The sequence below is a fragment of the Herpailurus yagouaroundi genome, unplaced genomic scaffold (genome assembly GCF_014898765.1).
Source record: "Herpailurus yagouaroundi ecotype Mexico unplaced genomic scaffold, PumYag 208, whole genome shotgun sequence".
Taxonomy (NCBI): domain Eukaryota; kingdom Metazoa; phylum Chordata; class Mammalia; order Carnivora; family Felidae; genus Herpailurus; species Herpailurus yagouaroundi.
In genome coordinates this window covers 255,620-280,048 of record NW_024412439.1, presented here as the reverse complement: position 1 = coordinate 280,048, position 24,429 = coordinate 255,620, and the positions used below count along the sequence as shown (strand labels likewise).

The 24,429-nt window shown below is 52.3% G+C and overlaps 2 protein-coding genes and 1 long non-coding RNA gene across 9 annotated transcripts in view; 2 read left to right on the top strand and 1 right to left on the bottom strand.

Moving 5' to 3' along the window:
* Positions 1–5,738, top strand: part of DHRS7B (dehydrogenase/reductase 7B) — a 62,283-nt gene extending 56,545 nt beyond the window's left edge. For all 6 annotated transcript variants that reach the window (XM_040452970.1, XM_040452972.1, XM_040452975.1 and 3 more), the window contains 2 exons: positions 1,599–1,751; positions 4,432–5,738. In XM_040452970.1, coding sequence (XP_040308904.1) covers positions 1,599–1,751; positions 4,432–4,637 — 359 coding nt within the window. In that variant the 3' untranslated portion in view covers positions 4,638–5,738. The remainder of the gene's footprint in view (positions 1–1,598; positions 1,752–4,431) is intronic.
* Positions 5,739–7,422: 1,684 nt separating this feature from the next.
* Positions 7,423–9,183, top strand: LOC121015784 (uncharacterized). The gene is made up of 2 exons (XR_005783967.1): positions 7,423–8,119; positions 8,372–9,183. It is a non-coding gene; the product is annotated as an uncharacterized LOC121015784 (long non-coding RNA).
* A 711-nt stretch (positions 9,184–9,894) lies between these two features.
* Positions 9,895–24,262, bottom strand: TMEM11 (transmembrane protein 11). Of its 2 annotated transcripts, XM_040452969.1 has the most exons (3): positions 24,154–24,227; positions 20,739–21,179; positions 9,895–10,808 (listed from the first exon to the last, which is right to left on the bottom strand). In XM_040452969.1, exons 2-3 carry the CDS (start codon positions 20,744–20,746, stop codon positions 10,292–10,294), a joined length of 525 nt encoding a protein of 174 aa, XP_040308903.1. In that variant the 5' UTR covers positions 20,747–21,179; positions 24,154–24,227; the 3' UTR covers positions 9,895–10,291. The 2 variants fall into 2 exon arrangements, with proteins under 2 accessions (XP_040308903.1, XP_040308902.1); XM_040452968.1 differs by lacking the exon at positions 20,739–21,179 and having other exon boundaries at positions 24,154–24,262.
* Between the last annotated feature and the right edge of the window lie 167 nt (positions 24,263–24,429).

Genomic DNA, 24,429 nt, shown 5'->3' with positions numbered 1-24,429 from the left:
GTGCCGGTGTGCCTGGGCATGTTAGCTAACCCTGGTGAGCAGCAGTCTTATTGACTTTAAAATGGGAGAGCGGCCTTACCCGCTTCCCACCGCTGGTGGGATGATCCAGGTGGCCTGTCGAGCCCCGTGCCCTGCAGGTCGGAGAGGCTCACTAGTGACAGCTGTGGTGATGGTGGTAAGTCAGCCTGGCTGAGGACCTACGGCCTGGGACTCTGTGAGACTAGTCATCAGGGTGCAGCCTTCTATTTGGGGACCCCCCCTCCCCCCAGGGTGACTCTTCTCAGTCCTTGGGCCTGGGCTGCACCCCTGGGATCACAGCTGACAGGGGCAGCTTTCTCCACCCACCTACCCGCAAACTCCTCGTCCAGCCCCCAGCAGCTCGGCCCACACCAAAGGCGCTGTCCTGAGAAAGGCACCGCAGGGAGGGCCAATGCTGGACTCTCTCACGTGCCTTGCCGGGACACTTCCTTGCTTTTTCCCTTCCTACCATTTCAGCTGATGGACGCCCCTTTCCTATGGCTAAGCTACTTAGAACTCTGAATTGGAGGAAACTGATTTTCAGTGGAGATGCTGTGTGTTTCCCAAGAATGTCCTTGTCGGGTCACTGTTGTCCCCCCTCAGAGCACCTTTCACCACACTGTGGAGCCGTGGCTGACAAGCTGCCGTGGCTCGACTTCTCCCAAGTGGAGCAGGATCGATGGCTCTTCCAGATGAAGCCACTTCATGGAAGTTTATCAAACAAAATACATAAGAAAGCTAAGCATGGATTTTATACACACACTCCCGTGCATGCAAGGATGCTCACTGGCAGCTCTGTTCAGTGACGAGACCTGGAGACAAGCCCGGAAGTTCCAACCCCTGAAGTCTGGTGGCCCATGGAGAGCATGGTGGGCCTGCACGGGTGCCACAGAGGCTATATGGTCTGTGTCACCAGGGGGAGAAAGCTACTGGCAGGAATAATATAAACAGTAGAGCTCACTTCTGTTAAAAAAAAATTAAGTGTAAAATCACATATATGTACATAGAGTATCTAAAAAGTAAATGCTGAGAAACCATTAGCATAGGTTATCTCTGGAGAATGGAATTGGAAGACAGAAGGAAGACTTTGACTCTTCCATCCTCTGTCCCACTTAAATGTTTCACTCATTAGACATTAAGTTGTGATATATATATGTTTTAACTCTTAATGTTAGAATAATTTCAGACTTAAAAGTTGCAGGAACCGTACAAGGAACTCCCATGTCGCCTTCATGTAGATTCCCCAGTTGTTAACATCTGACCATATTTGCTTTATCATACTCTGTATGTGTTGTGTGTATATATGCATGTATGTGTGTATATATGATTTATAATTTTTTTCCTGAATCATTTGAAAGAGGGTGAGGAATATGATGCTCCTTTACTCCTACACAGCAGGGTATTTCCTAAGAACAGGTATACACTGCACTTCCCTAAGTCAGGAAAGGAACACGGCTGTAATACTGTAATCTTAAATTGTAATATCAGTTTTTAAGTAAAAGCGAATGAATGGGAATGAATATGTGGGCCTGTCTCGGGCCCTCTCCCTCACCTGCATCTCTGGCCACAAACCTTTGCAGATGCGGCCTCCAAACATGCAACCCAGGCATTCTTTGACTGTCTTCGTGCCGAGATGGAACAGTATGAGATCGAGGTGACTGTCATCAGCCCTGGCTACATCCACACCAACCTCTCTGTAAATGCTGTCACTGCTGATGGGTCCAAATACGGAGGTGAGGCCCTAGTTTCTCTTTTCTTCCACGAAAAGCTGTCGGCTGGTGATAGTGAGATGTGCTTCTCTCACCTGATGATTCTTCGATTCTTTTTCATTTGGAATGTAATTTTTTTAAGTTTATTTATTTGAGAGAGAGAGAGAGAGAGAGAGAGAGAGAGAGAATGAGTGGGGGAGGGGCAGAGAGAGAATCCATGCTGTCCGCACAGAGCCCAACGTGGGGCTCCATGACACGAACCATGAGATCATGACCTGAACCTAAACCAAGAGTGGGGCACTTAACTTCCTGAACCACCCAGGGTGCCCCCAGGATATAATTTAAAAAAACATTTTTTAAAAATGTTTACTTATTTTTGAGAGAGAGAGAGAGAGAGACAAAGTGTGAGCAGGGTAGGGACAGAGAGAGGGAGACACAGAATCTGAAGCAAGCTCCAGGCCCTGAGCTGTCAGAAGGATGGGGGGCTCGAACTCAGGAACCACCAGATCATGACCTGAGCCAAAGTCGGGTGCTTAGCCGATGGAGCCACCCAGGCGCCCCTGGAATATAATTTTTAAAACTAAAAAACTTGATGTACGGGTGTTGGTTATATATACTGTTGAATAATGGTCATTTACCACGAGCCATCCTTAGCCTGAGCATCACCATTGCAGCTGTTGGAACAGGGTCCCTGTTGGCCAGGACTCAGTCCTTAAAGGACTTTGAGGGCCAAGCTGAAATGCTGCCAGACTTTCCGCTCACCCATCCTCAGTGAATTAAAGTAAAATTAAAGTGGATTAATCGCATGGAAAGTATGGGTTGCTTGCCCCAAAAGATTCCCCACTCAGTGTGCTTGAGAAATGACTGATTTCAGGATACTCAACGGAAAGAGCACAGTCTTCTGGGGTGACGCTGGGTGTACCGGTCTCAGATCTCCCATCTTGCTTCAGCCAAAGATGTGGTGAGCTGACCTGCTCACCACCAGTGACCACCACCTGGTCACCACCAGTGGGCTGAATGGCCCGGCCCCAGCGTGCAGGCTCAAGCCAGCCTCCCGGGTCAGGTGACCCATGCACGCTATTGTCCTGGGAACTGAGTTGCTTTCCCACACTTGCGTGGGGCCTGCCTACCTCTTAAGTACTGACCTGCCATGTCCTGCCTCCCTGGATGTGACCTTTTGGGCCTATGCTATGGTGTTCACCAGGGGCCTCTTGTTCCTGCACCCCACCTTGGCCAGACCTGAACTGCACATGCCCTGGATAGGCGCTCACTCAGCAAGTCAGCAGAAATCATATAGAGGCATAGAGCTAGAGAGGTTCATACTTATTTATACCTAGAAGAATCTCTTTTTTTTTAAGTGTTTATTTTTGAGAGAGAGAGAGAGAGAGAGAGAGAGCAAGCAGGGGAGGGACAGAGAGAGAGGGAGACAGAGGATCGGAAGTGGGCTCCACACTGACAGCCCAGAGCCCAGTCCAGCGCTTGAACTTGTGAACTGCGAGATCATGACCTGAGCCAAAGTTGCCCCTAGAAGAATCTTTTCCAAATGAGCCACCCAGGAACCCCTAGAGGAATGTTTTTTTTTCTTTTTAATGTAAAGCTCTTTTCCTTTTTTTTTTTTTTCCAGTTTATTTATTTATTCTGAGAGAGAGAGAGCGTGTGCGTGCGCACATGAGCAGGGGAAGGTCAGAGGGAGAAGAGGACAGAGGATCCTAAGTGGGCTCCAGGCTGACAGACAGCAGAGAGCCTGATGCCGGGCTCAAACTCACGAACCGTGAGATCATGATCTAAGCAAAGTCAGATGCTTAACCCACTGAGCCACCCAGGTGCCCCTAGAAGAATCTTTTTTAAAAAATTCCCTCTATGGCCTTTAAAAATCAGCAACTATCAGAAATCAATTCTGTGTTAACAAAAACACAAGGAGAACAGATATCGGTGAGGAGGCTCACGCGGTTTGGGCAACTTACAAATAGTTTCAAATGGTCTGCGCTAGTGGCCTCTCCTCTCTGGCTGCCAACTGGTTCTGCTTGGTCGGCAACATTGTCACATCACTAGGAAAGAAGGAACATCAGTTGGCATCAACCAGCCTAACACCTCCCAACCTCCCTGAGCTGCCTCTGACACCGAAAACAAACCAAGGATTTCTTCCTGTTCCTTATCCGGTCACCACATGATGTGGGGAACTGGGACGTCTCTTCCTGACCCACCTCACTCTCAGTCTGGCCAGCTTGTCGTGCACATGAGGGGTCACGGTCTCCCCCTATCACCCGTCTGGCAGACCTCAGGCCAAGCTACCCCAGACAAATCAGTGTTGCAACACCCTCAGTTGGGCGTTCCGGTAGACAACAGTTCCCAAGGTCGGGAATCGGTGTGTGTGTGATTGCTCTTTGAGACCCCATCTGGGCTGGCCTTTGGCCTTTGTCGTGAGCCACCAGTTGTAAGCACTTACAAGGTCACCCATCTACCTCGTTTCCACATCTCACCCACAGTCCCCTCTCCCCCCTCACACACACTGAGCTGCTGACGGCTTCCGCATTTCTTTGGAGTACGGAATAGTCAGGGATGGTGGCAAACCCCTTGCCTCCTGACAGACTGTGGCAAGGGCCCCATGATGGGAAATTCAGCCGACATCGGTTCATGTCAGCTCAAGTCCTGCGGAGAGAGACTTCCGCTTCTAACTTCATGTGTTTCTTTGGTTTTATTTTAGTTATGGACAAGACCACAGCCCAAGGCCGAAGCCCCGTGGAGGTGGCCCGAGATGTTCTGGCTGCGGTGGGGAAGAAAAAGAAAGATGTGATCCTGGCCGACCTCCTGCCTTCCTTGGCCATTTATCTGCGAACTCTGGCTCCTGGGCTCTTCTTCAGCCTCATGGCCTCCAGGGCCAGAAAGGAGCGGAAATCCAAGAACTCCTAGTCGCGCATCTGAGCTGGGATAGGGAAGCAGCACCTGCCTGGGTACAGGTGCTGGACGAGGGACAGCTGTGTTTGTTGAGACTTTACTGGATGTTTGTCTTACGAGTGGGAAAGATGGAACATACATACGCTTGTCCTGAGCTGAAGATCCCTGGCTAGGCCTCTGCTAATAGAATGAAAACCAAAAAGGCAACAACCTTCTTCCCAGGGATGAGGGGTAAACCTTACGGAACAAATGTGGAGCTCAGTTTAAAGGAAGGACCTGAAATAAGTGAATGAGCAGTCAGAGGTGTAGTCCTCAAGGGCTGAAAGAACTATGCCTCCTTTGAATTCCAGCCTCCGCCAGCTCCTAGAAAGTGTTTCAGCCTTGAAAACAGAAGACATCCTGACATCACCTGACCCAGTTCTCATATTTGATTTACCTGGACCACGTGCCTAATTGTTTTGGCAGAGGCACCTGCAGCACTCAGGGGAGAAGGCTGTCGTAAGAAGCCACCATCCATATCCATTTTCAGGGCTCTACAGTCCATCATCCAACATGACCAATGGGCTAATACGCCTTCTGTCTTCCAGCGTAACCCAAGTGATGCCGGCTTTAGTTCCTAAAAGGAGTTCCCTGTTTCCCCTGTAAACTCTCACCTCAAGCCCCGTAGACCAGGCCCCACTCCAAGCAGAAGACGAATTTATTAAGGAAACAGGCAAAAGGGAGAGGAAAACCCCACATGGTCCCGTGTATCCTCTAGGAAAGAAGACTCAGAAGCCTGGTCAGGTGGGGAGGGATTCTAAAGCGGCATCTGGTCCCTGGTGAGAGCACAGTCATTTGCTAGCTGTGCCTGTTGGATGCCTGCTTCCACCTTTTTGATTTCTTAAAAATACATGCTTGAGGTTCAATGAGTGAATCAACTTCATATATAAAGTCTAGGATGAAACTTTTCCTATTATTGAGGCTGAAAGTGGAAATTGTGGGTGCATTGTATGACTTTCCCAACTTGGAATAAAAATCTTGCATATCATACCAGCACCTCGCACTGTGTCCCAACTCTGGTCCTATGGAGCTTGTGTTTTAAAAGCTATCCCTGAAATAAAAATGGCCAAAGCCACAGCCTGTGGTTAGTGTTTGAGGCCGTCAAGTTTCCTGAGAGCAGGAGCATGAAGAGTGGGGCATTAGATCTGGTGATCTTCCCCAGCTCCCACCATGGGCCTGAACATTCCAAGGGCCCCTGGTTGAAATGTGGATATAGACATATGGGTTGGCTCTTCATCCTTCCAAATAAACCATCTACTTCCCTCCAGACATGGAACAGAGAGACCTTACTGTTCACATCAGGGCTCTTAGAGCCAGGAAAGAGCTGGACCCAAGACAGCAGTAGCAGCCACTCTAAAGCCGAGCGTGACATTGAGTTAAATGGCCAAGGGCACAGCAGGTGCTCAGGAAAAGGCAGTGACAAAGAAAGCTTTTCCTCTAAATGGGAATGAGAGAACATCTCTCCTTGGACACTTGTTGATGGGCACTTTCAACAGGGCCCGTATCCAAGTGCTGCCCTTTACTCTCCGATAAGCAAAACGGGCAGCACCTGGAGGCCGATGCGATCTCCTGCCCTCAAAAGAACACACGTTTAGCAGCCACACGGTCTGTCCTCAAAAGATGACGTCAAACGCACTGTTGAGGTGGTTGCTTTGGGGGCCACTGTGACAGTGGCTGGGAGCCCCCCCAAGCCCTGACTGGGGTGCAGGTGGCACGCAGAACTTGGAGCAGACGTGCAGGGTCTCAACCTAGACACGACACTTGAGCCAGATCCCAAACCACTGGATGTGTCTTTACCGCACATTCTTGAGGACTCAACCAACTCACTTGCTAAAACTTACTTTAGAAACCTTATATTCTACCGTATGAATAGTGAATAATATAACACAAACAACCGTTAAATTTAGCTGGATCTGGCTGTCTGCCAAAGGCTGAGGCCCAGCTGCCCTTGAGGAGGTTGGCAAGGTCAGAGAGGTACTGAAGACGCGCTCGCACCGCAGCACATGCTCTCTCCGGCCTTAGAAACTACGCAGAGGACTAAAAGGGCAAGCGATTCAGGGTTCTTCAAAAGTCTGTGTGGCACGTCAAGCCATGTTGGGGGGGGGCCTCTGGAGTTGGGCGCGGCTCCCCGGAGACAGCACTGCCTGGTAAAGGCGGGGCTTGCTGTCTCCACTGGAATGGCAGCCGCAGCCCCTTTCCTGGGGACCAGGACCCCAACTTGGCATCTCTTTTTAAAAATGTTTTAAAAATGTAGATCCTAGTTACTTAACACATAGTGTACTAATGATTTCAGGAATAGAATCTAGTGGCTCATCACTTACATATAACACCTGGTCCTCCTCCCAGCAAGTGCCCTTGGTACCCATCGCTCATTTAGCCCATCTCCCCACCCAACACCCGAGAGCAGCCCTCAGTTTGTTCTCTGTATTTAAGAGTCTCTTACGGTTTGTCTCCCTCTCTGTTTTTATATTATTTTTTCTTCCCTCCCCTTATGTTCATTTGTTTTTTATCTTAAATTCCACCTGTGAGTGAAATCATGATTGGAATACATTTATTCCATTGAATGTATATACCACATCTTCTTTATCCATTCACCAGGCAGTGGACATTGGGCTCTTTCCATACTTTGGCTACTGTCAATAGTGCTGCTATAAACATTGGGGTGCATGTGCCCCTTCGAATCAGCACTCCTGTGTCCTTTAGATAAAGTCCTAATAGTGCAATTGCTGGGTCGCAGGGTAGTTCTATTTTCAGTTTTTGGAGGAACCTCCATACTGTTCTCCACAGTGGCTGCACCAGTTTGCATTCCCACCAGCAGTGCAAAAGGGTTCCTCTTTATCTGCACCAACATCTGTTGTCGCCTGAGTTGTTCATCGTGGCCATTTGGCAGGTGTGAGGTGGTATCTCACTGTGGTTTTGATTTGTGTTTCCCTGATCATGTCACTCTTGCTTTCAGATCGGTGTCTGAATACGAACATCTGCTGCCTGGGGTGGTGGTGGTGCTGTTCCAGTTTCTCCTTTCTGTCCTCAAAGCTTTGTTCTCCTCTCTCTCTTGCATCCTGGGATTCTGGGTATGCTTGAAAAGCTCAGTTCTGGATTGCTTCTGCCTGCAGATGAAGTTCAAAGGCACTTTCCACTTTGCTCTTCAGGTCTCCTGGTGTTTCACTGGTCCGAGGGCAGAAGCAGGCGCGCCTGTGTTTCGTGCCCAAATCAGAGCATGGAAAGTACAACCAAGTGAGTTTCCAGATGGCAGCACCACACATCTGTGCACTGCTGAGCGGCCACGGCTCGCGAGTGACTGGATGGAATGGTGAGCGCGCAGCTGCCTGGGCGCACTGCCCGGCTCCTCGCAGGCTCCATGGAAGGAGTCTCCCTCCCCTTCAGCGGGGCCTGACAGCTGCTGAAGCAGATGTGAACACTTTGGAGGGCACAGATAGACTAACGGAGAGAGACCGTCCGTGAGTGCTTGCCAGGGTCTGCTCCCCCCGCATTCTTGATGAGTTGACCTTCACAAAGGCTCTTTGCTCTCCTCTGAAACTGGGGTGAGACTGGGCAGTTCCAACAAGACTCACGTAATTAGGTTAATTGCACGATGCATTCACAGAAATGGCACGCACAGGGCTCGTGTGTGGACTTTGCAGAGAAGGGCCCAGCCGACTTGGCCTTTGTTTCTCAGTTGGCAGTGACTTAAAAATTGCTGTTTCTTCCAGAGCATCGTGGCACGTCACAGAGGAGCACAACCCACTTGTCAGCGACGTCGAAGTGGGAAGGCGACGGAAACAGAGAAGCCGGCGCCCACAGAAGGGAATCCTTCCAGCTGCGGGAGGTGTGATCCTGCCGCTCCCCTTCCCAGCCAGTTTGGGGCGCTGCTCGCGTAGAGGCCTGGAACATGAGAGTCCTGCCCCGCGCTCCCCAGCAGTGCCGAGCCCTCACCCTGGCACGAGACCTGTTAAGTGAGGTGGTGTCTCAGAACCTGGGCTAGTCCACCAGACAAGAACCAGTTTGTTGAGCGCAGCCTCAGGCACCTTGTTCGCACTTGGCCTCTTCTCCTGGTGAGGGCTTCTGCCCAGCCCTCAACCCACCGAGATGCCTACTTGTCCACTTCTAGCCTCCTGCCCCAGGAAAGCTGATGTGCAGGCAGAGCATGGGGCTCCCTTTCCGAACGTGGGCCGTTTATGACAAAAACACCTACCATTCCGGCCCGGCAGGCTCGGGAGCCAGCAGCCAGACACCCAAGGGACCGCAGGCACTGCACAATTGAGACCAGGTCTATTTGTCTGGGCTCGCTACCAATTCATCCTTTGGCTCCAGGCGGCAGACTGCCCCGTAAACGACACTGTGTACCCGACACCATTTTGCCACCCGGCATTCGAATGAGTGATTAGTACTTCTAGGCTCCTCGGAGTTACAGTTTTTCAAACTCTTTGTGGATGACGGACGGTCCATTTTGAAAGCTTTTCAAAGCTCTGAATCTCCCTTATAATAAATAGCCCAGTCACTCCCTTTGAGCTCTGGACACCTCCGCATGCACCCCTTCATTATTCTCTGGTGTCAGCTCTTCCTGGTAGAGCCTTTAAAACTAGGTTGCTTCTTGGAAGATGGACCCTTCAGAAAGAAGTACCATGTAGCTCTTCAGGGAGGACTGAGCAGGTCTTAGGAAGGTTGCGGTTAAGGCGGGGAACCCAGTGTCTTTGTGGAAAGGCCGGTTTCATTTATCCGAAACCTTACAGGGATATGGAGGATGGTGTGCAATCTGCCCTTTGCTGTGAGGGGGACACGGGACCTGACTGCTATGGAATGGGAACACTGAGACGGGCGCCGAGGGGAGGGTGCTTCCTCAGCCTAGGGCAGTGGGCTTGAACTCAGGGTCCACCTCAGGAACAGCTCAGGTGCCGGATGTTCATTTGTGTGTCCTTCAAACTCAAAAGCTCTGGACAGGGGATCCCAGGCCTCAGTTCTCCACATGGACCCAAACGGAAACCCAGTGACCTCTGGACCTCGTCACCTGATCCTACCACGTGGCCCGAGCAGCATTCAGCTGTGCTGGCCTTGAGAACGAGGCCGCCGTCCGAGGTGAACCGCTCTGGGAAGGGTCTGGGCCTGCCTTGTTCCGAGGCCCGTCCTTGCTGTGGATGGCGACACCAGGTGCCCACCGCTGCCCCGGGGCGAGCCACCACCCAGAGCAGACTGTGGGCAGCAGCGAGGCAGTCATGGAAAGAGAAGACACCCGAAGTTGAAATTCTCATAATTTTAATGGTCAATAGCTTCTGGTTGGCTCTGGATGGTACAGTTAAACAATATACTTAAAGACCTCCCCCCGCCCCCCGCAAGCGCATTCACATCCCCTCGGCAGCCGTGCCGCCAACGCGCACCGCCCGGTCTTCCCAGACTTCCACCACTCGGACCCCCTGCGGGTTATGGAAATCCACATCTTAGTGTAAGGAGTTGAAAAACCCTTGGTACGCCTGTGACCTGTGTTATTTTTTTAAAATAACAGATATTAAACCAAACACCTTCCCAGGCTCCGCCGCCGCCTCACAGAGCAAAAAAACCTGTTACTGTGGCAAATCTGAACACTCTGTGGTCTCTCGTGGGCCGGGCCGATTGCTTCTCTCCCTGTTCTACTGAAATCATACGGCATAGAGTTCGTAAATCTTCTTTACACAGTACACCAGGGCGGCGAGTGCTATCGTGTTGTGCAGTCTCTTTCTGTGCAGGTCGTCCTTCCGGACCAGCACCACCGGGGTGGACGAAGTGAGTGTGTGCAGGGGCAGGCGGGACAGTTTATAGGCGTCGTACTCCACTTGGTACTTGCAGCAAGGGTCAAACTGCCAGGAGATGCCGTAGAGGGTGCAGCAGGCCAGGCTGAGCACGCCTGCGGGCAGGGAGATGTAGTGGGAGTAATCTAAGGGCAGCGCCAACGGGGTGAAGAGGCAGGCGGTGCCCGCCAGCACGGTGGTCTTGTGCAGGCAGTTGCCCACGGTGATCCAGCGGGCAGTCTCGTCGCCGATGCGCGTGGGCTCGATCACGATGTACTTGTACTGGGCTTCCAGGGCCTGCTCCAGCTCGTACTCAAACTGGTCTTGGGCGTTCTCCCCATTGTAGATCTCGTGCACGATGTAACAGTCTGTGGCCGACACGCTCACCCTTGGAGGGGGGGGGGGGGGGGGGGGGAGAGAGAGGAGATAGTTAGGCTGAGGGGCACACGCACCACGCTTCGGCGCTGAGACGCCGCGAGAGGTTCGTGACTCACGTCTGGGCCTGGCGCTCAGCAGAGAGCCTGAGCTCCTGAGGGCACCACATCTCACTTAGGAGTTAATCCTCCCTGGAACCCAATGTGTAAGACAGGAAAGATTTTATTGTTTTTCTGAGAGAATGATTACTAGTGAAATGTAGAAAAGACACAGGAAAGAAGGGGTACCCAGCTCTCCAGAAGATGACAGCCTATGATGTGTACTGGGCCCGGGAGATAGCCTGAGGCAGTGGACAGATCCAAGTTCCCTAAGGAGCCCCAAGGAAGAAAGAATGGTTTCAGCCTGGATTCTTATCAACACAGAGGCCCAAGGTCGGCAGAGTGACACGTGCTCTTGGTTAATCACGGCGATTGCAGGAGGAAGCTTCTTTGATGGAAACCAACAGACCTGAGACCAACGGTGCCAAACACTCTGCCCTTTGCAAAGTTTAGAAGGAGTCAGCCCTGCCCTGCGGGACAAAAGACAGATAGATAGGGTCGCCTCCGCCTTGGATGATGGAGCACAAAACTCCTCCGGCCGTCAACAGAGGACAAGCTACACAAAGCCCCCACGGCCCTTCCCAAAGCCAGCAGCCCCAAGAACAGCAGGGACTCTGAAATTTAGTGTACGGATGACACAGAGGGCCCCAGAGGTTCTGGCCCATTCTGACCCTGGTCCTCCAGGACTCTGTAGGTGTTTACTGCCAGTAAATCCTCCTCTCGTTCGTATGAGAAACACTTCACAAAGACCCACTTCAAGTGGCTGAGCTGATCCGACGTCCCCCTGGGACTAGGGACGGGCGGCCTGACCCTCACCAGCGGAAGACAAATCTGGACGCTTACAGACAGCTCAGCTCTGGGTCAAGGCCAGATAGCTGGCTGTGACCGTGGGCCACGGGGCACCGCAGGCAGTTTCGGGATCCTACGTGAGGTCCCTCCAGTGCAGACTTCGCATCCAAAGCAGAGTCTTTCCACACCCCCTGATGGGCAAACCTAAATATAGACCTGTACGCGCCTTGTCATTTCCATTTGGCTTGTTTCAGCCTGTCCAGATCTTTCCAAATCTCCATACTGCTGTCTAGCATATACTGTTTCTCCTAGTTTTGTGTTCTCTGTTCATCTGGTAAAAAGCCTTCTTTATACCAGCCTCTGAGAGGGCACTGCTAGACACGGCTCAAGGCTGGATCAAGTCACTTACCCCCTGTCACAGGCAGTGCAGAGCACCTCTCACATATGCCTCAGCGGCTGTGAAACAAGGCCACCCCCAGAAGCTCTGGGCCCTGGCCCTCCTTCAGAGATGAAAGCAATTACATGTTAGATGTGGTGAAAATCAGGTTGTCATGGGCGCACTTCAGGGACAAAGGCCGGGCGATCAGAGCCCGAGACCACAGCGACAGACCCCTGAGCACTCCTTCCAGTTACTCCCCCCAGGCAGGATTCAGCATAGTAGAAACTACTTTCAGCCAACAAATAAGCAAACCTAAGAGGCAGTTTCACTCTGTTAGGAAAATGCCTGATCAATACTCTCCTGTGGGCACATCAGAAAGGAAAAGTCACTTAGGGGCGCCTGGGTGGCTCAGTCGGTTGAGCAACCGACTTCAGCTCAGGTCATGATCTCGCGGTCCGTGAGTTCAAGCCCCGCGTCGGGCTCTGTGCTGAGAGCTCAGAGCCTGGAGCCTGCTTCAGATTCGGTGTCTCTGTCTCTCTCTGCCCCTCCCCCGCTCATACTGTCTTCTCCCTCTCAAAAAGCAAATAAAACATTAAAAAAAAAAAAAAAAAACAAGAAAGGAAAAGTCACTGGTAACGGGCTGACTGTGCCCCCAGGGGCAGGGGGAAGGGCATCCTCCAGGAGGGGCCTCCGATCCGGTGGGAAGCACTGTAGCAAAAGGCACGGGCTGGGACTCGGGCAGAGGGAAGTCTTTATCCTGAAAAGGTAACTGTAATTAAGCTGGGCTCAAGGAAGCCTCCTAATTAAATCACAGGCCCTAATTAACTGGCGTGCACTGGGGAGAAGTCGTTCCCTGGGGGTCGGACAAGAAGCCTCCTAAACATGGGACGTTGCCAAAGAGGCTCACCAGTAGTCAGGGCTGCCTCTCCACGATGGGTCGGTCAATGAGCTGTTTCCACAAGAGTCCACCGGAAGTTGAGAAAACAGGAAAAGTGGGGTTTGCCCTTTCAAGGCCTCCACTTGGTTTTCGTTCAGAGAGAGGAGATGGGGCTGTTTCAGTCCTTCCTCCCAAGCAGGACTCAGCACTTTAGAAGCCAGTTAGCAAACACGCCAACCTGAGAGGCAGGGTTTCACGCTGGTCGGGTAAGTCACTGGTAAGGGGCTGACTGCACGCGCGTGTGCAGGGGCAGGGAGAGAGGGCTTGCTCCCGGGCCGCGCGTTCAGGTGGTGGAGAGGAGACACTTCCAAGGCCGTGTGTCCTGCTGACTATCAGAGCGAGGCCAGGGATGCCTTTCTGGCCACAAGGTTCCTCTAGAATGTTCAAAGCCGAACGTGGGTGTCAAGACTGGGATTATAGAATATTCCTGACCAAACCCAACTCGACCTCAGTACGGTGCCCTCTTTGCCCAGCAGATTGTAGCCATCCTGAACATGGTGGAAAAAAGTACCGTGAGGCCCAATAAGAAATGCCTGTTGAAACCCCACCGACCTAGAACAGACTGCTCCATTCTGGAGACCCGTCAGCAGGGACATCCCACCTCGCCCTCCCCCAGCTTCTGCAAGCCCCGCCGGCATCCCTATCCACACCGCCTGCCTTTTCCCAGCCCGTCGCAGGGGCAGGCGTGGTGGGCACGGTACTCTCCTGTCCTTTGTTGACACAGATGAGTAGGTGTGTCTACGGGTCCCTTCGAGCCTGACCCTGTACCCTCCGGGTTCCTGTCTCACCGCTGCTGTCACGTGTGCCTGCGTCAGGCCCGACGGCACAGGAACGGACAGTGAGGGGACATGGCCGGCTGTCCACCCTCTGCCTTCCGGCTGCCGGAAAGTCACAAACACCACAGCTCAGAGGAGTGTGTGTGGACACGGGTTTGCTCCCCCAATATACACATCCAGGGCACGCCAGCTTCCTAAAGCCGCCGCAGCTTTCTGTGGGCCCGCCACCCCACTCCTACCCATCACCAGTCGCCCACGGTGCAAAAACAAAAGAGCGTAAGCCACACTGAAGTAACATCCCAGGGGCCTTCAAACAAGGCAGCCTCTGCAGCCAGTCCAGCAGGCAGGCACTGCCACACCACTGCCCTGACCCTCTCGAATCCTCTCAAAGGCAAACTACTCGGCCCAAATTCAGGAAAGGGATCCTTGTTCTTGTTTCATTGCCAAAGGATATAATCTGAAGTCTGGAGAAGGAGATTTCCAAGATATACAAGGAGATAGCAAGGTTTGAAACACACACACACACACACACACACACACACACACACGTTGGGGCCCCCATCTGTTAGAGGCCACCCCATCAAGTACTCAACTTCCACCTGGCTGTGGCAGCTGGGGTGCCCTATGTGCCTGCAAACATAGGTGTTAAAAGCTGCCTGGACCACAGGGTTCAGTTCACATGGCTGCCATGGGCAGTTACTTCAGAAACCTGGTGGCTGACTACTCCCAGGAGAGAGGCATGTCCATCACCACCCAGGTACCCCAGGGCCCACCCACGTGTGGCTTGCTTGTTTCCGGGTCAAATGTAACCAACTAAAGAAGGAGCCTAGTTAGAAGGTTGCCCTGAACAATTCCAGAGCATTACCAGCCAACCCCCAACTTGAACCCTGGTATACAAGTGCATATGGGGGGGGGGGAAAAAAAGCTAACTGGGAGTCTCTGGGGCTTAAGGGACTTCATTTGTGCTTTCCATGGCAGGTGTGTAATGACCAGTAAGAGTCCTAATAAAGAGTTCATGTAAAAAAAAAGAGAAGAGTATGAGAGGGAAAGAGCAGTGACGGAAAAGTATCTACGAGATCAGTGAAAAAGGCCAAATCCAGAACAGTGATTAGAGTATGCTAACTTTAGTGCACATGCTTGCTTTTACACGCATTTCTGGAAGTACAAAGACCTGAGAATTCTATCACTCGGGGAGGGCCATGGAGTGGCTCCAGAAAGGAGAGTCCCGTTTACCAAATGGCTTCTGAACCTTTCGAATTCAGCACGTTCCGTGGTACTTACCACGAAGTAAGGGTTACGCCCTTGCACACCCTCTGCCAGTGCTGAGATCGATGTGCACCGTTGAGCCCTTAACCAGCCTGTGGAGCAGAACATCAACCCATCTGAGCTGGGGTGGCTGCTACAGATGTGGCCTCAGGGTCACGGGCACTTGTGACCGGGGCTCTTGGATCCGCCTCCCTCCCTCTGCTTTTAACCACAGTGGGCCCGAGACCCTCCGCTCTCCTCCTCTGAATCTGTGCTCGCATCAGAGGGATCCCCTGGAAACACTGGCTTTGTGGTGAGAAGGTGGCCGTAATGAAGAAGCAACCTGACAAACTCCATTCCCTGGGTGCGGGCACCTTCTCTGCACAGCTGGCAGCCTGCCCGGCATGTGGCCCTGGGGTCCCCTGCACCACTGGGAAGCTTCTCTCAGAGGGATCTGAAATTACAGAAGTAGTCTCAAACATGGGATCCCCAAAGTCTGCAGATACCTCCCCAAAAGTCAGAGCTGCGCAAAAAAGTTCTGAGTGGCACTGTCCGAGAAGAGCAGAACTGATGGGAAGGGATCGATAAATTGAGCTGTTCCTCCACGAGAGGGAAACCGGAGGTACAGCTGAATCCCTGCCACGCAAAGCGAAGGAGAAAGCAGGTTCAGAACACACGCAGACGGACAGACACATTCAGAAGCACACAGAACGCAAGGATACGGCATTTAGGAACGTTTTCGTGTGTGGTAACTAGGAAGAAAAGGAAAGGACAATTCAGGAGCGAGGTGGCCTCTGCCTGCAAGAAGGGACCTGTGCACCAGGGTAATGCTAGTTTTCTACTCTTCGGCTGAGCGGCGAGCACGCAGGTTTAACGATCTTCAAATCACGGGGAAATACAGATGAAATTTCCTGTCCTAACCATTTGTAAGTGTGCAGCTCAGTAGCGTTAGGTCACATTGCTGGGCAACCAATCTCCAGGACGGTTTCATCTTGCGAAACTAAAACTCTGTCCCCATTAAATGACAGCTCCCAGCCCCCACTCCCCACCTTCTACTCTGCGTCTCTGTGAATCTGATAACCTTAGGGACCACACGCAAGTGAAATCATATAGTATTTGTCCTTTTGTGGCTGGCTTACCTAACGTAATGTTCTTAAGGTTCATTCAGGTTATGCAGCATGAGTCAGAACTTCCTTTCTTTTCAAGGACGAATAAACAATGTTCCGTCATATGTATACACCGCACTTGTCTATCCGTCATCCATCCATCGTGTTTGGGCCACTTCCACCTTCTAGCTATTAGGAATGTGGCGAACGTGGTATAAACCTACCTGCTCAACTCTCCGCTTTTAATCCTTCTGGATACGTATCTAGAAGGACTGTCGGATCATGTGGTCATTCTTTTCATTTTTTAGATTTTTTTAGAGAGAGGGATCCGCGTGCAGGTGTGTGAGCAGGGGAAGGGCAGGCAGAGAGAATCTTAAGGATATAGACTCCAAGCTCGGTGCAGAGCTTGACTCGGGACTCAATCTCGTGACTCTGAGATCATGACCTGAGCCGAAATCAAGAATCAGACACTTAACTGACTAAGCCACCCAGGCGCCCCTAATTCTTCTCATTTTCTGAGGAACCACCACACTGTCTTCCACAGTGGGTGCGTCATTTTATTTTTTAAAATTTATTTACTTTGAGGGAGAGAGAACACGAGCACGAATGGGGGGAGGGGGAGAGAGAGAATCCCAAGCAGGCTCCACACTGTCAGTGCAGAGTCCGATGCGAAGCTTTAACTCGTGAAGCCACGAGATCATGACCTGAGCCAAAATCAAGGGTCAGTCACTTAACCAACTGAGTCACCCGCGTGCCCCATGGCTGCGTCATTTTATATTCCCACCAAAAGAGCATGAGGGTTCCAACTGCTCCACATCCTCACCAGAAGTTATTATTTTGTTTTTTAAAAAATGTTTTATTTACCTTTTGAGAGAGCACGTAAACAGGGAAAGGGCGGGGGGTGGGGTGGACGGTGGACAGAGGATCTGAAGCGGCTCTGTGCTGACACGCTGACGGCAGTGAGCCTGATGCGGGGCTCGAACTCACGAACCACGTGATCACGACCCGAGCCGAAGTCGGACACTCAACCGACGGAGCCACCCAGGTGCCTGTTGTATCTCACTGTGCTTTTGATTTGTACTTTTTAATGACAGCGTTACTGAGACAGAAGTCACGGGCCACACAACTCACCCATTTGGAGTGTACAATTCGGTGGCTCAGCACGTGCACCAAGTTGTGTGACAAACAGCACAATCGATACTAGAATATTTCCATCACCCCAAAGAGAAACCCCACGGCTCTCCATTTCCCCCACCCCTCCCCAGCCCCCGGCAAGCACCCGTCCCCTTCCTGACTCGATGGACTCACCTATTCTGCACGTTTCATATCAATGCAATTATGTTTGTGGTCTTTTGTGACTGGCTTCTTTCATTTAGCATAAGGTTCTCAAAGGCCAGACGTATGGTAGCAAGTTTATGACTTTCCACATGTTAGAAACATACTTTGGGTCTGTTTAATATACAATTTTTAAAAACCCAAGACAAAACATCTGGAGGGAAGTACCAGAGATGCTATATGTGAAAAACGGTCAACAATGGTTTTCCCTGGATGGTGGCCTACCAGGTGACTGAGACTTTATTTTCCTTCATACATTACCTGTATTCTTCAAAAAAGAAAACAAAGAATCATGGGTTTCTCTTATAACAGTGGGAAAACTGTACGCATTTTCTTAAAAAGAAAAATCTTATTCAACAGCCCATATCCCTTGGGGTGACGAGGACAGACAGCCACGGGCCCTCGGCAGCCGGAGGGAGCCCAGTTCCGGCTCCAGCAGCGTCTCCGTGCCCGCGGAGAAGCCCACGCTACCAGGGAAGCACCCCGCCACCGCGAGCCTGGGCACAGGCGGCATCTCGTGGCTGCGGCGTCCTGCCGGGGTCACACCCGTGCGGTCCTGCCAGGGAGGAGGAGGGAAATTCCACTTCCCTGTTCGCTCACGCAAGCCCCCATCACCTTCCGGTCGTGGCAGAACCAGAAGAACCTAATCGAACTGTGGCGGAAGCGCCTGCTTCAGGCCTACGTCCCGGAGCGGGCCTGGGGCTCCCAGGCGGGGCCCAGGCATGCGCTCCCTCCCACGGGACATACAAAGGATGTCAATCCTGAGCTCTGTGAAGGCAGACTGTGTTTTCGTCACGGTATCCCCTGCACTGGGCCCGAATGTGACGGGTCACCGAAACGCATCGGCAGGGCGGGGCGCCCGGGTGCTTCCGTCGGTTAAGCGTCTGACTTCCATCTCAGGTCACGATCTCACCGTCCATGGGTTCGGGCCCCACGTCGGGCTCCATGCTGCCGGCGCGGAGCCTGCTTGGGCCTCTCCCTCCCCCTCTCTCTGCCCCTCCCTCACTTATTTACGCTCTTTCTCTCAAAATAAATAAACTTAAAAAAAAAAAAAGACAGTGGAAACTCATTTGAAATAACTGACAGGAGAAAAACAATTACATGAAACTAGGTCCGTATGTCAGGTTGCTCTCCGCCTAATAAGCACGTGGTCACCTATGCTCTGTGAGGTGCCGGACTGTCCCTCTAGCCCCTGATCGAGGAGAACGCGCTTTTGGCTAACCGAAAGGAGCAACTGCTCCCTCAGACAGGGAGTAGGAGCCAGAGGCAGCAGGACTCTACATTGTGGATTGAAAGCCCAACAAGGGAGCGCCCAGGTGGCTCAGCAGCTAAGCATCCGACTCCTGGTTTTGGCTCGGGTCATGATCTCAGGGTTCGTGGGGTTGAGCCCTGCGTCGGGCTCTGCACTGACAGCGTGGAGCCTGCTTGGGGCTGTCTCTCGCTCTCTCTCTGCCCCTCCCCCGCTCACACTCTATCTCAAAATAAATACAAAACCTTAAAAAAAAAAAAATTAAAAAAAAAAAAAAAAAAAAAGAATGGGGGCAATTAGTACAGAAAGACACAGGCAGGTAGCCCCAAATATTGAGGACGGTTCCAAACAGGCCGAGGAACTTCCACAGGCACCTGACATTATCATCTGTTTCAAAGGAAGCCCCACGCGAGACCACACTTTCCTCCTCTGTACTCTGGAAACCGAGCAGCTCTCTGCCGTGGGAAGAACACAGCGCACCAAGGGTGGGAGTCAAGAGACCTGGATTCAAGTTCCCTCTCGGTTACTCACTGGCTCTGTATCCAAGGGCAAGACACCTGGCCGTTTCGAGCAGGGCCGCCCCGCGTCAACTAGGGCAGAGGCCTTACCTCTCCCCCGGGGCCACGGTGAAGGTGGAGCAGGGGTCAGGTGTGCACGCCAAAGTGACGGCCGCAAAGCACCGCCCCCATGTGAGGCCCAGGCAGCTGTTTACATTTAAATTAATTAAAACTAAAATAAAGAGGCACCCGGGTGGCTCTCGGTCAGTTGAGCGCCGCCGGCTCGGCTTTGGCTCAGGTCACGATCTCACGGCTCGTGGGTTCGAGCCCCGCGTGGGGCTCTGCGCTGCTGAGCCTCCTTGGGATTCTCTCTGTCCCTCCCCCACTCGTGCGCGTGCTCTCTCTCCCTCAAAATAAATACATAAATAATCTTAAAAAGAAAACCGTAAAATAAAAAATCCAGTTGCTCAGACGCGGGAGCCACACTTCCAATGCTCACGCACACGTGGCTAACGGCTACCCTCACGGACAGAACAGATCGGCAGCGCTTCTGTCGTGGCAGAAAGTCCTACTGAACAGCCCTGAGCTAGAGAACGCTTATGGCTACTAAGTGATTACTGGCTTTCCCAAGAACTCTGTGGCCCGTCCAGTGGCTGCTGGCACCGGGGACCGAGCACAGTGGCAGCCGGGAGGTTCCCCTGTGCCGGCTCTATGGAGTACCTCCCGCCTCCTCCTGCGGCCCCCGCTCACTGAGGCCCAGGACACAGAAGCTAAACTCAGGCCTGGCTTCAGCCGCCTCCTCCCGTCCCTGGGTACAAGGCTGCCCCTCCGTTCCTCAGAAAGTCGGGCCCGCGCTGGAACGCGGCCTACGGGACTGAACCACTGAGGCACAAGTCAGCGCTGCCGGAATCCAGACTGCTCACGTAAATCAAGGAAAATGGAAAGTCGTGCCTAACAGGATGAACCCCGGCGGGTGATCTTAACACGCAACATCCAATTTCTGGGAGCAGAACGTGTGGCCCAGCCGTGCCGGGCTCCACCTTCTGGCAGCCAGCTGAGGAGGACCCACAACCGTCAAGGGCCGCACACCCAGAGACTTGGGGGCGGATGCCGTACCCGCGCGGCTCATCCAGACCAGGAGGAGAGAAACATTTTTGCCACACGCTTAGACCCAGAACGGCAGTTTTCCAAGAGAAATAAAATACCCCAGACCCCTAGGGTGCCTCAGCTCTAAAAGGAAAGGATCAGACCAGAATGAGGAGAATGTCACTCCCGGAATGTGAGCCACCTGCCCACGTGGCTTGTGGCCCATCTGTTCGGCTGGCCTGGGAACTGCGCCCTCCACCAGCCATCCGGGAGCACGTCTGTCCAATTCACATATGAAACAAAGCGGCAGAAAGGAGGCCCAAGTCCTGGGGAATAAGGTGTGGTACGCAAAGATGGGGAAGCAGTCCCGTGGCACGGGCCGCCTAAACACGCCGACGGCTGCACGAGCCAGGGGAGAGGAGGGCCGCGAAAGGTGATCTCACAACCTGAGCATTTAGTCCAGTCTGCACGGCCCTCTGAACACCCCAGGTCTTCGGACAGCGCCGCTGCCTCGTACCATGGTCAGAATCAGATCAAGGACATCTTCACATGATGAGAAAAACGGGAACTGACAGCACGTGGCTATACTCCCATTCCAACAATCACGGAGAACTCAGGGATGCTCAGAGGCCCTGAGGGAGTGAAGAGAAGCAGCCCGAGTGGGACAGGAGGGACCGTCTGTGAGCTGGTCCGCGTTGGCACCCGAGTGGCAGAACACACAGATGCCTGCACTGTGCCTTCCTAGATGGGCAAGCGTGTCTCAAAGACGCCGACGGGACAAGTGGCAATCTGTGTCGTGTGCTCGCTGCCAGGGTGCTGAATTTTGGACAAGAATTCAGGTTACAGCTCAGAGTGTGATGTTCTTCATTACAAACACTGTTGATTCCCTGGATTTAATGGAGTGGAGAGAAAAATCAACATGCAAGCAGCTATCATTTTGCTATTTCTTACCCCTCTCCTATTTTAGTCTAGACCAGTATTGTTGTATCAACAAAACTTTCTGCAGTGATGGATGTGTTCTCTATCTGTGCTGTCCAGTGTGGTAGCCCCAAGCCACATGTGGCTACTGAGCACATGAAATGTGACTAGTGTGACTGAGGAGCCGAATTTTTAATCACTTTTTACTTTTATTTTTTTAAGGAAGCTCTACACCTGACGTGGGGCTTGAACTCACAGCCCCGAGATCAAGAGTTGCATGCTTTACCCACTGAGCCAGCCAGGAGCTCCTGTTTTTAATTGCTTTACATTTAATTGCCACATGCGACTAGTGGCTACTGAATGAACGCAGCTCTAGAGTCAAGAACCAGGTAAAGAATTCACACATTGGGTATTCTAAAGTGGACCGTCATTAACGCTGTCTTGTGGAGAGTCTGGCACTAGGCAGGGCCTTCAAATACAAGCCGTGCTTTGGAGTTTGCAGGCCCTGGCGAATCTGGAAAGTTTGCCCAAAGTGTTGCTCTGCTCCAGCCCCTGCCCCAAACCAGGCAACGTGTCCTTCAGTTTCAGCATAAAGCAGACTCCAACTAGGTGTGTCAAGCAATTCTAGAAAGTGGTCTTACAATGTGAAGCTGAGATTTGAGTCAGCATGAATGTGGCATGGAACAAACTCATTTAAGAGGGCCATAAACAGCCTATTTCCGACACTGGAGCCAATAATATGCTTAGGCCTCTTAATCTGCGGCGCTGGGCAATCAATTAATCCAGCCTGCCCCACCCGAACACTCTTTCAGCCCACTGAGCAGGGATGGAGGTGTGCCCAGAAGTTAGCTAGCTGGCCCAGCAGCGGGTTATGTTTCCATCCCCTGCTCAGCGTGGGAGGATCTTTGGGAAACCGGGCTCTGGCAAATGTCCCCTCCAACAGAGCCCGGGTAGGGCCTCGCAGCAAAGGCAAACAGAGGGGCTCCCCCCCCCCAGCCACACCACGTTATCTGGAAGAAAGAGAGATGGTACCACCCGAATCACAAAACCTGACACCCCAACCCTGGCTCACATACAGCATCTGCATGAGTGAGTAGTTCCAGGCCAAAGGTTGCAATCTGAACACCTAAGGAGACTAGGCAGGTAACTGCAGTGAGTCGAGCTGTCAGGTGAGTAATGAACTAGAGAGTCCTTGCCTTGGCCAAAAATGTCGGCCACCACTCAGCTTTTCGAGGAGAGTTTTATGTGGAATCTTTCAACTTCTAAGTACTGGCAACTAACTTAAATTCTTCTTTAAAACTGATGGTCAACAGTCAAGGGCTGGATTCAGCCTCTGGGCTGCTGGTTTGCAAACTCAGTTTTGAATTAATGCTGGTCTCCAACCAAGGAGAAAAAAATCCCCAGTATTTGATTTCTTAGATCAATAAAAGCTTAACTTGTACTGGCACGGCCCCTGGATGATATCTGGGGCATCCCCATTTGGCCCTTTCAATTGTTTTTGTCCAGTAAGGAGAAATGCCTTTCAGATACTCTTGAGTTTTCTAAACAGGTTACTTCCTATTACTAAAAGATCAATGTTCAGATTGAAGACCTTGAAGACGTTTGCCAGGTTTAAAGACCATCTGGAAACCTTTAACTCCTTCCTATGGTCTGATCTAAGAAATACCAGATGACAGTTGGAAAAACAAAAATATCTGCTTGCCATTCACTGCTTTTCCAAGGAAGAGGAAATGCAGAACTGATAACGTTGGATAACTCTGAGCTTAAGAATAAAATGCAAGCTGGTTTATCACAACTATCAAAAAGAAATCTTCTGAGCTGAGAAAGCCATCTGCACTAAACAGCAATGAACGTGATAGAATCAAAGAAAAGGAAAAGGAGGGTAGTTGAGAGAAAGGGGGGGGGGGTGAGGGGAGAGAGAGAAAGATAACTTTTCTGTTAAATATAAAGCCTCTCCAAAAAGACAAAAAAGAGCAAACACAAAACTTTCCTGCTGACCTCTGCTATACCAACCAAGCCGTAACAAAATGGACTGAGCAGTCGAATCCAGGTGATTCCACCAATACACATCCTTTCCCAAATTTCTGGTAGCTGAACAGCTAGCTTCTAGTGGCTTCTACTAGGTGACACTGCTTTCCTGAAGCAAAAACTGTAAATTCAACACGAAACACGAAAACTATTCCATCTCATCTTCTAGAAGTCAGTTCTACAAATCGAGATCCACCTTGGAAGACACGAGTCCCTAGCTCCGTACCCACACACCATTCATTAGGAAAGGTCACTTCAAAGGACTTCCACGGCAGGGGCGCTTGCAGAGAACCCGCGAAAAGTCGCAAACATCGAGGGTTCGAGGAAGCGGCCGGTTCTCGGCCCGGGAGACAAACTGGGGAAGGTTAAGGCTCCCCTGATAGACGTGCAGACTGCACTGCCCTGCCCGCAGCTGGCCCACTTAGTGAAGGTTTCCCCTTCCTTCTCCCTTCCCCGAGCTATTCCTCGCCACGTCAGGGGTCGCGGCCAATATGACCACGCTCGTGGCCAGGTGGGACGGGAGCTTCGGTCGCCGCTCGGCCGCGGGATGCTAGGCGGGTGTCCCTCGGGCCTGCGCGGGGCTCCGGATCCTTCCCGCGTGGCCCGGCCTCGATCCCCGGCCCGACCCTGTACGGCCGCGGCCCACTTCGCCCGGCCCCGCCATCGTCACCTCCCCTGAACCCTCCATGGAGACCGCCTCAGCCCAGCTAGAGGGGGCGCCGGCTCCCGCCCAGATCCTGGGTCGGCCCGAGCAGGAACCCCGCGTGCCCCGCAGGGGTACGAGGAGGGCGAGTGGGCGAGAAGGGGGAGCCCGGGTACGAAGGCAGGGGCAGCGGTGCGGCTCCAGGAGGCTTTACTGGCTCCCCGGCTCCTAAGCCACTCGTCCTGGGAGAGCAACAAGCCCCCGGATCTCACCTCTCTCGGGCGCTGCCGCCACTGCTGCCCGGGCCAAGACGCCTCCTTCCCCAAGCGGCCATCTTGGAGACACTCTGCTCGCAAATGTCTCGCGCCAAGACGGCCTCGGGATAGCGGGCGGACTGAAGGGAAATGTAGTCCGGGCCACATCCCCGGACTGTCCGGGAGGTGAAAATCGAGCCCCCACGGGACTACAATGTCCACAATGCATCTCGCGCGCCGGAAGCACCGCCTCCTTGACGTCGCCTGGGAAATGTAGTCCTCAAACCTTCCAGT

Coding starts and splice junctions, on each gene's coding strand:
- TMEM11 (XM_040452968.1), bottom strand. CDS start 24,215: ATGGCCGCTTGGGGAAGGAGGCGTCTTGGCCCGGGCAGCAGTGGCGGC. Junction 10,809..24,153: donor GGCGGCAGCGCCCGAGAGAG/GTGAGATCCGGG, acceptor CCCCCCTCCAAG/GGTGAGCGTGTCGGCCACAG.